Source organism: Sparus aurata, chromosome 24 (assembly GCF_900880675.1).
Source record: "Sparus aurata chromosome 24, fSpaAur1.1, whole genome shotgun sequence".
NCBI classification, from domain to species: Eukaryota; Metazoa; Chordata; class Actinopteri; order Spariformes; family Sparidae; genus Sparus; species Sparus aurata.
The window spans coordinates 22,126,747-22,139,620 of NC_044210.1; the positions used below are offsets into that span (position 1 = coordinate 22,126,747).

Here is a 12,874-nt window from a genome sequence, read left to right on the forward strand (position 1 = left end):
TCTACAGGCCGGAAACGTTCGGTCAAATTTACAAATAATATAATGAGAGTAGAGATGCTCAACTCTTTGTTTACCTTGCACTGTGTTCCCAAACATACCAGTCAAGTTATAACGACTAATGACATCATAGATTCTTTACAATTGAGATGTGAATATGACACGTTGGTTGCTTTTTAAGGTAGTGAATAAAGACGTGACTGCAGAGAGCTGAAGTTAATATACTTTGCTGGTTGGTCAGCCAAAGCATAGTCCAACTCCCAACATACATTGCAGCCCAGGTAATCCTTAGCTTAGAGCCCCCTCTAGTGTCTAACATACACAACTGTATATCCAGATGACACAACAGAATAACCAAAAAAAAAAAAAAAAAGAAGGATTTTGGGGTAGTAGAACCTCAAAGACAGCTAGAGGACATCATGAAACATTATCAATGTAACTTCTCCTGAGTAAGGCCCTTTTATGGTCAGATTAATATTAGATATAATGTTCATATGATTAATATAATACATAATCTCTTTCTCTCTTTGTGTCAGTGGTTGTTAAAGATGCTGGAGGAGCTCCAGAGAACAGAGGAGCGTCTTCCTCTCAGACTGAAGGTAAAGCTGCTGTTGTTGCGAGAGTGATAGTCTAGAGACTCATGGTGCATTCAGGTGCACGTCTTAAAATCTGAAATCTGTTGCCCTTACCCTCATGAGAATATAAATAACAGCTGTCAGGGCATAAAAGTCTAAGTCTGACAATATCACAGCCGTGAGTGCTGATAAAATGTTTGAATGGAAAATTAGTAGTTGTAGTAGTACACAGTTTGTTTACAAATGATTAAATACTGTTTTTCTTTACACTTTTATCAGCATCCCAACCTTCAATCAAGAATCAAGCTTGTAATAATTTATCTGATATTCTAAAGGTGATCATTTGTTTTTCGTAATAAACGCTGCAGATACTCTGAGTATGTGAAGAATCAGAGGAAGCAGCCTTCACTGCTGGCAGAAGTTTGTTCAGATAAAACAAATATAAATACAAAACTAGCTCATCACGACACATGAACCAACCATGATGATCTTTGTTGTGTGTTTATTTAGAAAGTCATTCTGCAGTTTGTCAGCGTAAACTTAAATCTGACCTTCAGAAGAAGTTCAGGTGTGTGTTTGAGGGGATCGCTAAAGCAGGAAACCGAACCCTTCTGAATCAGATATACACAGAGCTCTACATCACAGAGGGAGGGACTGCAGAGGTCAATGATGAACATGAGGTCAGAAAGATTGAAACAGCATCCAGGAAACCACACAGACCAGAAATAACAATCAAACAAGAAGACATCTTTAAAGCCTCACCTGGAAGAGATGAACCAGTCAGAACAGTGATGACACAGGGAGTGGCTGGCATCGGGAAAACAGTCTTAACACAGAAGTTCACTCTGGACTGGGCTGAAGACAAAGCCAACCAGGACATACAGTTCACATTTCCATTCACTTTTAGAGAGCTAAATGTGCTGAAAGAGAAAAAGTTCAGCTTGGTGGAACTTGTTCATCACTTCTTCACTGAAACCAAAGAAATCTGCAGGTTTGAAGAGTTCCAGGTTGTGTTCATCTTTGACGGTCTGGATGAGTGTCGACTTCCTCTGGACTTCCACAACACTGAGATCCTGACTGATGTTACAGAGTCCACCTCAGTGGATGTGCTGCTGACAAACCTCATCAGGGGGAAACTGCTTCCCTCTGCTCACCTCTGGATAACCACACGACCTGCAGCAGCCAATCAGATCCCTCCAGAGTGTGTTGATGTGGTGACAGAAGTCAGAGGGTTCACTGACCCACAGAAGGAGGAGTACTTCAGGAAGAGATTCAGAGATGAGAAGCAGGCCAGCAGAATCATCTCTCACATCAAGACATCACAAAGCCTCCACATCATGTGCCACATCCCAGTCTTCTGCTGGATCACTGCTACAGTTCTGGAGAATTTGTTGAAGACCAGAAAGAGAGGAAAGCTGCCCAAGACCCTGACTGAGATGTACATCCACTTCCTGGTGGTTCAGGCCAAACGGAAGAATGTCAAGTATGATGGAGGAGCTGAGACAGATTCACACTGGACTCCAGAGAGCAGGAAGATGGTTCAGTCTCTCGGAAAACTGGCTTTTGATCAGCTGCAGAAAGGAAACCTGATCTTCTATGAATCAGACCTGACAGAGTGTGGCATCGATATCAGAGCAGCCTCAGTGTACTCAGGAGTGTTCACACAGATCTTTAAAGAGGAGAGTGGACTGTACCAGGACAAGGTGTTCTGCTTCGTCCATCTGAGTGTTCAGGAGTTTCTGGCTGCTCTTCATGTCCATCTGAAGTTCATCAACTCTGGTGTCAATGTGATGTCAGAAGAAAAAACAGCAGACCATCAATCTGCAGAGACACGTCTCTACCCGAGTGCTGTGGACCAGGCCTTACAGAGTCCAAATGGACACCTGGACTTGTTCCTTCGCTTCCTCCTGGGTCTTTCACTGCAGACCAATCAGAATCTTCTCCGAGGTCTGCAGACACAGACACAAAGTATCTCACAGACAAATAAGGAAACAGTCAAGTACATCAAGAATAAATTTGAACAGACACTGTCTGCAGAGAGAAGCATCAATCTGTTCCACTGTCTAAATGAACTGAATGATGGTTCTCTAGTGAAGGAGATCCAGTGGTCCCTGAGATTAGGACGTCTCTCCACAGATAAACTGTCTCCTGCTCAGTGGTCAGCTCTGGTCTTCATCTTACTGTCATCAGAAAAAGATCTGGATGTGTTTGACCTGAAGAAATACTCTGCTTCAGAGGAGGCTCTTCTGAGCCTGCTGCTAGTGGTCAAAGCCTCCAACAAAGCTTTGTAAGTGTGGACAAGTTTCTTCAGAATTTAGTAAATATGCTGTTATTGACCCAAATAGAAATATTATTTTCTTGTTCTGCTCATTATTCTTTATCCAGAATGAGTTACTGTAACCTCTCAGATAGAAGCTGTGAAGCTCTGTCCTCAGTTCTCAGCTCCCAGTCATCTAGTCTGAGAGAGGTGGACCTGAGCTACAACAACTTGCAGGATTCAGGAGTGAAGCTGCTGTTTCCTGGACTGGAGAGTCCACACTGCAATCTGGAAAGTTTGAGGTCAGATCACTGTTTGTTGTGAAATCATTTATATATTTCTATAAACTCAGACATCCACACACTTTAAACAGCTTCTCTAATATGAGTTTTTAAATTGCAGATTCTTTTGTTCTCAAAATAGTTTTCTTTCAATGTAACTTTCATTTATTCATCTCGTGCACAACATGAACAATGAGGATGAAGAACCTCATTTATGTTTGATACCATATGACTTTGATACCTGGATGTTTGTTCTCGATTCAGTCAGTCAAGGAATTGTATATACCAGTCATTCTCAGAGACTGGGTCAGAGGATTTTGTTTGGGACGCCACATAAATTAGCAGACTTTCTTTCATAGTCTTTGATTTAAGATTTCTATCTGCAGTTCACCTTTTAGCAACATGGGGAACTTGTTGGTATCCAGTGCTTGATTTGTAAATCAGGAAGTCTCGAGCATAGAGAAAGTCCTCCTCCAGTGGGTCCTTCCTGTGGACTGCTACAACGGTTGGGAGAAATGGAATTTAGGCCTAGTGATTTATTTACAACCACGAAAAGCAGCAGGCCAAGAAACCCTGTGAAGTGAAATGTTCCATCTATCTATCAGTCGATCTCTGCTCCATTTCAGTCAGATGGCCAGCATCACACTTAGACACACATCCTGATTGAGTTCATTATTTCACTGATTCAAAGCAGAAACTTCCTCTTGCTTGTAAGACTTACAGAGATCATGTGCCAAAGGTATTTAGACACTAAGAAGCATTAAACCACATCACCTAGTTTGACAACATAGTTTGTGTCATACAAAAGACTCAGCTTCAGGAGACACTGAGTGACCTGACCTCTCTGTCTCTCTTTGAAAAGTGCATTTATTTGTTCACAATTTTAATGTGTTTGACACACATATATATGTTTTTGGCTAACACAGTAGTTATTTAATGAATTATCCCTTTGAAATGGCTGATGTTTTCAAGACAATATGAGGAGATGTGAAAATGACACTGAAAATAGTTTGGAATGTTTGAAACACTGATACTGTCTCACTAAAACTCAACATTTTACCATGTTCTTATGTATTATTTCCTGTTCAGACTGAATGGCTGTAACCTCTCAGAGAGAAGCTGTGAAGTCCTGTCCTCAGTTCTCAGCTCTCAGTCCTCTAGTCTGAAAGAACTGGACCTGAGTAACAATGACCTGCAGGATTCAGGAGTGAAGCGCCTTTCTGTTGAACTGAAGAGTCCACACTGTGCCCTTGAAATTCTCTGGTCAGCATTCATTACTTTATTTCATTATTTCATCTAACAAGTACTCCTGTTCAGTTGGATATATATATGTATATATGTATATAAATATATGTGTGTGTGTATATATATGTATATATGTATATATGTGTGTGTGTGTGTGTGTATGTATATGCAGGCTGTCAGGCTGTCTGATCACAGAAGAAGGCTGTACTTCTCTGGCCTCAGCTCTGGAATCTAACCCCTCCCATCTTAGAGAGCTGGACCTGAGCTACAATCATCCTGGAGACTCAGGAGTGAAGCAGCTGTCTGCTCGACTGGAGGATCCAGGCTGGAGACTGGACACTCTCAGGTATGAAGAGTCCTGCTGCAGCCACAAACAGTCGGTTTGAGACTCTGCGTCTCGATTGTAGATGGTTCAGTGTCGGGAGGTCAGCTTTGTTTACTCTACCTCCAGTTGTTCAGTTCAGTTCAGTTTAGTTAACACTAACACTACAGTTGACACCACTTTTTTCAGACTAGTTTGGTGTCTGTTCAAAATGCGTCTGTCTGATGTCTTGGCCTCTGGTTTTGCTGCTTGAACCGCCTCATCCAAACTACTTTACACTCCACACTGACTGCAGAGGATTAGCAAAACATTAACATTAAATCTAATTTCAACCACGTCACTGCTGTGTTATGATATTAATAATAACAATAAACCCTCTGTGTCAGATATCTGATCAGAAAATATTGGAAATCAAATTCAAAAGAATTCTGTGACACATAAATGAATTTAATCACTGAGTGACACAGAAACTCTTTCCCTGAACTGGAGAATCAGAGTTTTTGCAGAATTGCTTGACTTTGAACTCAAAGTTGTTCTGACATGGATTTTTATCAACACTGTAGTAATTACATTCTATGTCATCACTGACAGTGTGTTTGTGCCTCAGTGTGAAACGATTTACAGACTGTAACAACTGTCTGTGGCATCGGTTTAAAGTGAAAAGAAAATATAAAACAGTCCAATAACAACGTTAGATGACACGAGATGGAACATTTCCATCATTTTACCATAACAGCAGCAGTGCATAGATTAATTTAAGATGGGCTCAATGGTGCCGTCTTGGCTCCTGTCATGAGGAAACTGCTGCTCCAGCTGAGTCTGGGCTGTTTTGGGTAGTTATCATTATAACAGCCTGCAGGGGCAGGAAAGTTTCAGTGTTCTGCACCGCCAGCAAAATCAATTGACAAAAGAAAACATTCAGTGATCAATCATCTGCTCCACTGATTAACATGATATGTGACATGTACAGAGCTGCAGCTCTCTACAGTAGTTGGTGGATCTCTGGTTTAATGCTGTTGTAATTTACTTGAGCCTGGCTCGTTGCTGCTGACTCAGTTTCACTCTCAGTTGTTCTGGAGTCGCGTTAAGGTTCTGCTGCTGGAAATCCAATGTTTCCTGATGTTGCTGCTTCAAGGTAAAAGCTTTCAAATAACTACATAAAAATTTATTGTGAAGGATTTATAGGAAGTGCTAAATGCAGGATGATTGTGTGACAACATTGCATGAATGGACTTTTAATTTCTCTTCTGTGGCAGCAAACCGTTGTCACTGATGTAGGAGGGATGTTGGAGGGAGGCAGAGGTCATCTGAGAGGGATTAAAACGGAATATTTTTTTAGATGGACATCTCGAGACACATGTCAGATTTTATGAACTTGCTGTGAAGCAAACGTGAAAGACGCTGCAGATGGATACAGGTTTTGTTTGATGATTGAAAAGATGCAGCTTTTATTTTGTAGACTGCTGTAGTCTGATTATTGGAAGGTGTCAGAAAAGTTGAGATCCATACACTCCTGCCAGACACAAATACAAGAAATGGACATCATACATAGTCCACAAATGATTCTGAAATATATGAAAGCTCTGCCTGCTGCATTGTGTGAGATTGACATACATTTATGAAAGTTTAGAAGGTTAATGAAAGAAAGGCCAAGAAAGAGTGATCGCACTGTATGATAAGAAAAAAGGGGAAATGCTACACTCAAGGCTCTGGCAGGGGGGAGAGGGTCATTTTTGATTGTGATCTTAAACATGAAAGGGTTTAGCATTAACATTAACTTGCTATGAGTGTGGTAAAAAGCTGTGTAATGTGTAACCATGATTGATCTAAATGTATTGATGTTTAGAAATGAAATTTAATGACGGAAATGTTAAATCAGTAAATAAACTGGATTGAGCTGAGGCCAAGAGGAGGTGTCAAAAAACTGATCACACCTTGGGCACGTGATAGAGCATTGCGAAATCCAAACCAACAGAAACGGAGAGGAGGTTACCTTCATTTACAACAGACATAAATGATTTTCTTTCCATAACAATGAGTCTTTGATGTTTGGGTGTATCCTGTCTTTCCCAGAACAGTGGGCCTTTAATGTTTTAGATAAGGCAGTAAATGCTATCTTATCTGCATTTCTGTATCCTCCCAGGTAGAGGATGTGCCCCACCTGTGGCTAAATGACACCTCAAGCAATATGGCATTCTCCCCTCCTCCTCTCACATCCTGCTCCTGTCTTTACAGCACATTAATCACAGACAGGAAAACTATGTGATTTCTTAGACTGTGCAGCTGAGATTCAGAAAAACCCTCGAAGCTTCAAACAGGAACTGGACCTCAAAAGTTCTGACCTCCAAATCCAAAAGTCCTATAATATAGAAACATTGTCACAAGTTGACATTGGATCAAACAGCAAGCGTATGGTCGCCCACAGGAAACAGCAACAAAATCCAATAAAATAAAGATGAAGTGATAAATCCAACAAGAGGTTTGTGTGTGTTCTCAGATGTTGTGGTCCTCTTTCACACACACCAACATCCTGTGGCTCACTCTCAGTGTGTGAGGAGAGTGGCAGAGGTGAAGAGGTTCATGGAGAACAGGGAGAAGCAGCCTGATGGACAGATTGTGTTTCTGTGTATGAGAGTCATGTCATGTCCATGTTTGCATGCTGAAAGAGGATGTGCTGCTCTGACCCCCCTCCTCCTTTCAGGGTGGAGCCTGCTGGAGTCCGATGGTTGACACCAGGTCTGAGGAAGTGTGAGTGTCTTGTTACTGTCATTCATCAAAACACTGTGACATCACTCATTCACATCTGTGATGTCATCATCACACTGATGACACATTAATAACTGCAGCTGTGTTGTGTCTTTTTCTCTCCATCAGATTCCTGTGAGCTCACAGTCGACACAAACACAGTCAGCAGATACATCAAACTGTCTGACAACAACAGGAAGATGACACTTGTGAAAGAGGATCAGTCATATCCTGATCATCCAGAGAGGTTTGACCAGTGGTATCAGCTGCTGTGTAGAACTGGTCTGACTGGTCGCTGTTACTGGGAGGTCGAGTGGAGAGGAAGAATTGAAATATCAGTGAGTTACAGAACAATCAGCAGGAAAGGAGACAGTAATGACTGTGTGTTTGGATGGAATGACCAGTCCTGCAGTCTGAAGTGCTCTGATGGTGGTCGTTATTCAGTCTGGCACAATATGAGAGAAACATCCTCCTCCTCCTCTTCCTCCTCCTCCTCCTCCTTCTCCTCCTCCTCCTCCTCCTCTGGTAGAGTAGCAGTGTATGTGGACTGTCCTGCTGGCACTCTGTCCTTCTACAGAGTCTCCTCTGACTCACTGATCCACCTCCACACCTTCAACACCACATTCACTGAACCTCTTTATCCTGGATTTGGGTTCTTCAGGTCCAGTCCTGGTTCCTCAGTGCGTCTGTGTGGTGTTTAGTGTGCAGAGTCTCCTCCTGTCACAGAAACATTGTCAGTGCTGAACAGTTGAGTCTGTACAGGATCACAGTCACATCAATCTTTCAGCTTCTTGGAATAAATTCATCAGTCAACTTTGTACAAAATGATTCAAAGTGATTGAAAAGATTCTTCATTTACATTTGAAACAACTTCTTCCATTAAATTGTGGATTAAATTGCGTTGACTTGTACTTTCTGTCATGTGTTGTTTTGAATTCTGGCTCTTGTTCCAATAAAATCCACAACTATTAGTGAAATGTAAGAGAGAGAAAACATTGAGTCGTCTGCAGCTTTAATTGTAAAGAATCATTGTGAACAAAGTTGTAAATGGACAGTAAAATCTGATCAAATGTACTCGACACTCCACCTGAAACACTCTGACTTGTTTCATGTGTTTCTAATGATGAAACTAAAAGTTTGATGGTGTTGGTTAACACATGTAATTCTGTCCGTAGTGACAGAGTCAGAAACTGCACAACATCTCTTCATTTCTGTCTGATTATTCTATGAGAAGAAAACACATTTGAATGACAATCATTGTGTTTCTCTCAGTGTTTTGTGGCTGTTGAAGTCCGGCTGTATTTTCAGGACATTTGTTGGATTTGAATCTGGTCCGTCAAACTAAACAGCTGTGAGAAAAGTCTTTCTCTGTCTGAGCCGGTTGGCTGAAGATGTTTGGAAGTCTGAGAGCCGGATGAAATACTGAAACACTTTCACACATCACAAACTAAACTGTCCTCATGAAGTTTTGAAACAAGTGCTGAAGAGATTTGAGCTCATGTTTGATGCTTCTGAACGTTGATGTTCAGAGCAAAGAGTCCAAAACTTGTACAAATGATTCCCTTTAGTTTCAATCTGACTTTGTTTGTGAAACCATCAGCTGACGAGTTTATAATCAGACTGAAAGATGTCGCACAGCATCACTGAAATGTTTCTCCTCTGCTAAGGTAGCTGAATATAAAAGTCTACTTGTGTCCTCATCATGTTGTCTGTCAGTGTGTCCAGGGGAAACTGTAAATAATTCATATTTTGTTCATGCTATATTAAAGGAACCAGAACACATGAAGTGACAAATAGTGTGTTGATTTGAGATGTGGACCTACAGAACCTCGTCAGATTGTCCCGCACACAACCAATATTCAGAGACACACAACTCCTCTTATACCATAGATGATGGTGCTGTCAAGTTCTGGCTGCCTGAATCAAATATTTTAGGAGGAGGAGGAGGAGGAAAAGTTTCACTCATTGTGAAAAGTGTAAACCACAATTACTTTTGTGTCTCGCAAGCTATTGTTTATCTGTCCCTAACAACATTCTATAGATTTATCACTCTTCTCCTGATGAAAGAAGACAGAATAGAAAAAGACAAGACAGAATAAATAGTTATAATCCTGGACTGTGGCCTCCAGGAGCAGGCAGATCTTTGTTATTGGTCCGTCCAAGATGCTGGTCTTAGTTTGGACCAATCCTTGGGAGCCAGACTTTGTACTCAGAACTCGACCCATCAGCCATGATCCTCTTGAAGCTGTAGCATCAGCAATGAGGACGATGTCTTCTGAAGAGAAGCTTCTTCTTGGCTGAGTCCATTTCTGTCTTTCCTGCATCACACGTAAGTATTCAGATGTCCATCTTTTCCCAAAAGAGTTCTGCCATACACTGTACTTGCTTCCATTTTCCTCGGATGTGCAAGCACTCTATTCAAAGAGTCCTGGTGGAAGGACGGGTTTTCCCTTTAGCAAAAGTATTGGATGACGAGGGCTTGCAGACACTGTTTTGTGAGGTGGAGGCAATTCTGAACAACAGACGCACGAATGTCTCTGATGAGCCAAGTGACCTTGAGTCCTTCACGCCAAACCATATTCTTGTGCTAAAGGGGAAAAAACATCCTTCCAAGGGATGGACGTGCGTGGAGCAAGGGCCCGTTCATTGCTACTTAAAGTTTTATTTGTTATTATTATTATTATTATTATTATTATTATTATTATTAGTAGTAGTAGTAGTAGTAGTAGTAGGAAGCTGCTTTCGAGGAGGCAGAAAAGTTTGCTGACCTTTATTTTGAAACTCCACACGGAGGTCGTACTGAGTTGTACTTCCGGTGGCTAACATGCTAACTTTTCCTAACCGTCGCGTATCATTTGCGTCACCACGAGATAAACTGAGTGAAGCAGCGGAGTCTGCAGGTTCGGACCGATTTGTTTCGAACCGTCTGGATGTTTCACCTCAGGCTCGTCTCCTGTTAGCACAGAATGCTAAAGGAAGCTAGCGTAGCAGAGGAGCAGGAAGTAGACGGAGCCGGAAGTACTAATCGGAGCAGCTTTGTGCTTTGAGAATAAACTGTGTTTCTCACGGAGACAACACGTCCAGATAGACACGTCCTGTGTCCGAGTGGACTCTGTGCTGTGACTTTATTCAACATGTTTGACATCTGAATGATCTCCTGGTGTCTCGCGGAACTAATGAAGCTAACTTAGCTCCCGCAGGAAGTAGACGGAGCCGGATGTGATGTCGCTGCTGTGAGTCAGTGAAAATGTCCAACACAGTTCTGGACGCGGTTCTGAAGCCTGAGCATCAGATACTCACAGCAGGTCCGGAAACTTTACATGTTTGTCTGATTTGAAAACAATTGTATTAATTATTGGAGTTCTATAATACAGTTTTCTTCTTTTCTAAATAACTAAATAAAGGTTTTCAGTCTTTGTTTGATACCAATTGAGTCACAAATGAGTTCATAAAAGTTAGAAAATGCGACATAATCCTTGTGTATTGAATTAAGAAACTGACATTGTTTATGACGACACAGGGAACAAGATGAAATCACGAGAAACCAACTCAATGTGTATCACACAAAGATATAAAAACCTTGAAGTCAAGAAAAATGAAATCCCGTGGAGATTTTTGAAAATGACGTTTTCTGATGATTGTAAACATTCAGCAACAACAGGACAATTTCTGAAACATGTGTCTGTATTTCTTTATTCTCCACAGACGTCCAGCAGCTGTCAGTGAGTAAAGAAGAGGATCCTCCTGAGCAGCAGGAGTGGAGCTCCGGGCTGGACCATGAGGACCCGCCAGAGCTGCCACACATTAAAGAGGAACAGGAGGAACTCTGGACCAATCAGGAGGAGGCTGATGTCATCAACGTCACTGTGAAGAGTGAAGAACATGATGAAGAGTCCTCACAGCTTCATCAGAGACAAACTGAACAGGTGGAAACAGCTGATGGAGACGACTGTGAAGGACCAGAACCAGACGGGAACTTTGATCCAGAGAGTCGTTTACAACCTGAGACCGACTCTGAACCTGATTCTTATCACAGTTGTGATTGTGAGTCCAGGGAACCGCAGTCAGGTTTAAAGTCTCTGCAGAACAATGAAGTACCTGTAGGTGAAGTGGATTGTAATTCTGGGACAGCATCAGTTAGCTCTGAGTGTAGTTCTGGGTCGGACCACAGGGGAGATCAGCAGAAACACAACCGAGTCCAAACAGGAGCGAAAGAATTTAGCTGCTCAGTTTGTGGTAAAAAATACCCTCGGAAGAAATCTTTGACGACTCACATGAGAATTCACTCTGAAGAAAAATGTTTCAGCTGCTCAGTTTGTAAGAAGAAATTCCAGTGGAGAGCTCATGTTGTGATGCACATGAGGATCCACACCGGAGAGAAACCCTTCTGTTGTCACGTCTGCGGTAAAAGCTTCACACAGAGCTCAGCCCTGACTTCACACGAAAGAGTTCACACAGGAGAGAAACCGTTCACCTGCTCAGTTTGTAAAGCCAGTTTCAACGTCAAAAGCACTTTGTCCCAGCACATGAGGATGCACACGGGGGAGAAACCATTCACTTGTTCATTTTGTGATAAAACCTTTGCACACAAGGGAACTCTGACACGACACTTGAATGTCCACACGGCAGAGAAACCCTTCAGTTGTTCGGTTTGCGGTAAGAAATTTGCTCAGAAGGGAACTCTGAGGCGACACTTGACCGTCCACACAGGAGAGAAGAGATTCATTTGTGGTGTTTGTGATAAAAGATTCAGTCAGCTCTCGTTTCTGAAAAAACACAAGTGCGTCGTCGAGAGCAGCAGAAGTAAATGAAGCTGCAGAGACGCTTATTGAGTCAATTTTTCTTCATCGTTGATCAGTTCAGAACCAGTAGAGGCAGAAACGGTTTCATATGAACTTATCGGCATGTTCAATAATCATATTGAAAATGTTTCCAGCTCATTTATGCATGAAACAAACAGAACAAAAATAAGTAAATGGGTGATTCAATTGAAAGAACACCTGAAAAACACTTGAGACTTCATTTTCTTTTCATGTTTCTAATAAAACAACGGGTTGTTTGAACGATTACTGCTCCCGGGTCATCCATCTGTCAATATCTGTTGTTGAATCAGTTACTTAACAATCCACAGAACTACGTGTTCCCACAGTCATGTACAGAAGGAAAGTGTCGTATGTTCAAATCCATGTTTTTCTAACGTTTATACTATAAGATATAGCGACAATTGTCCTCTGGTGTTACCATGTGAGCAAAGTCTCTTATTTTGGAATAAAAATCACACTGATGACATCACTTCCTGAAGCAGGTTCAGTCCACTGTCTCTTTCTTTGTTTATATTGAACAACTGGAAATCTACCAAACATATAAGATCCCACGGAGGATATGCAAACAGTATCAGACTGAGTAAACTCAACTGGGATGAGAATAAGTTAAAATCTAATACAAGAGGCAG

The 12,874-nt window shown here is 41.6% G+C and overlaps 1 protein-coding gene across 1 annotated transcript; it reads left to right on the forward strand.

Annotated features, from left to right (window-relative positions):
* Window positions 1-10,227: 10,227 nt before the first annotated feature.
* LOC115576663 (oocyte zinc finger protein XlCOF26-like) lies at window positions 10,228-12,723 on the forward strand. Its single transcript, XM_030409237.1, has 2 exons — window positions 10,228-10,727; window positions 11,128-12,723. Exons 1-2 carry the CDS (start codon window positions 10,670-10,672, stop codon window positions 12,231-12,233), a joined length of 1,164 nt encoding a protein of 387 aa, XP_030265097.1. The 5' UTR covers window positions 10,228-10,669; the 3' UTR covers window positions 12,234-12,723.
* The last annotated feature ends 151 nt before the right edge of the window (window positions 12,724-12,874 follow it).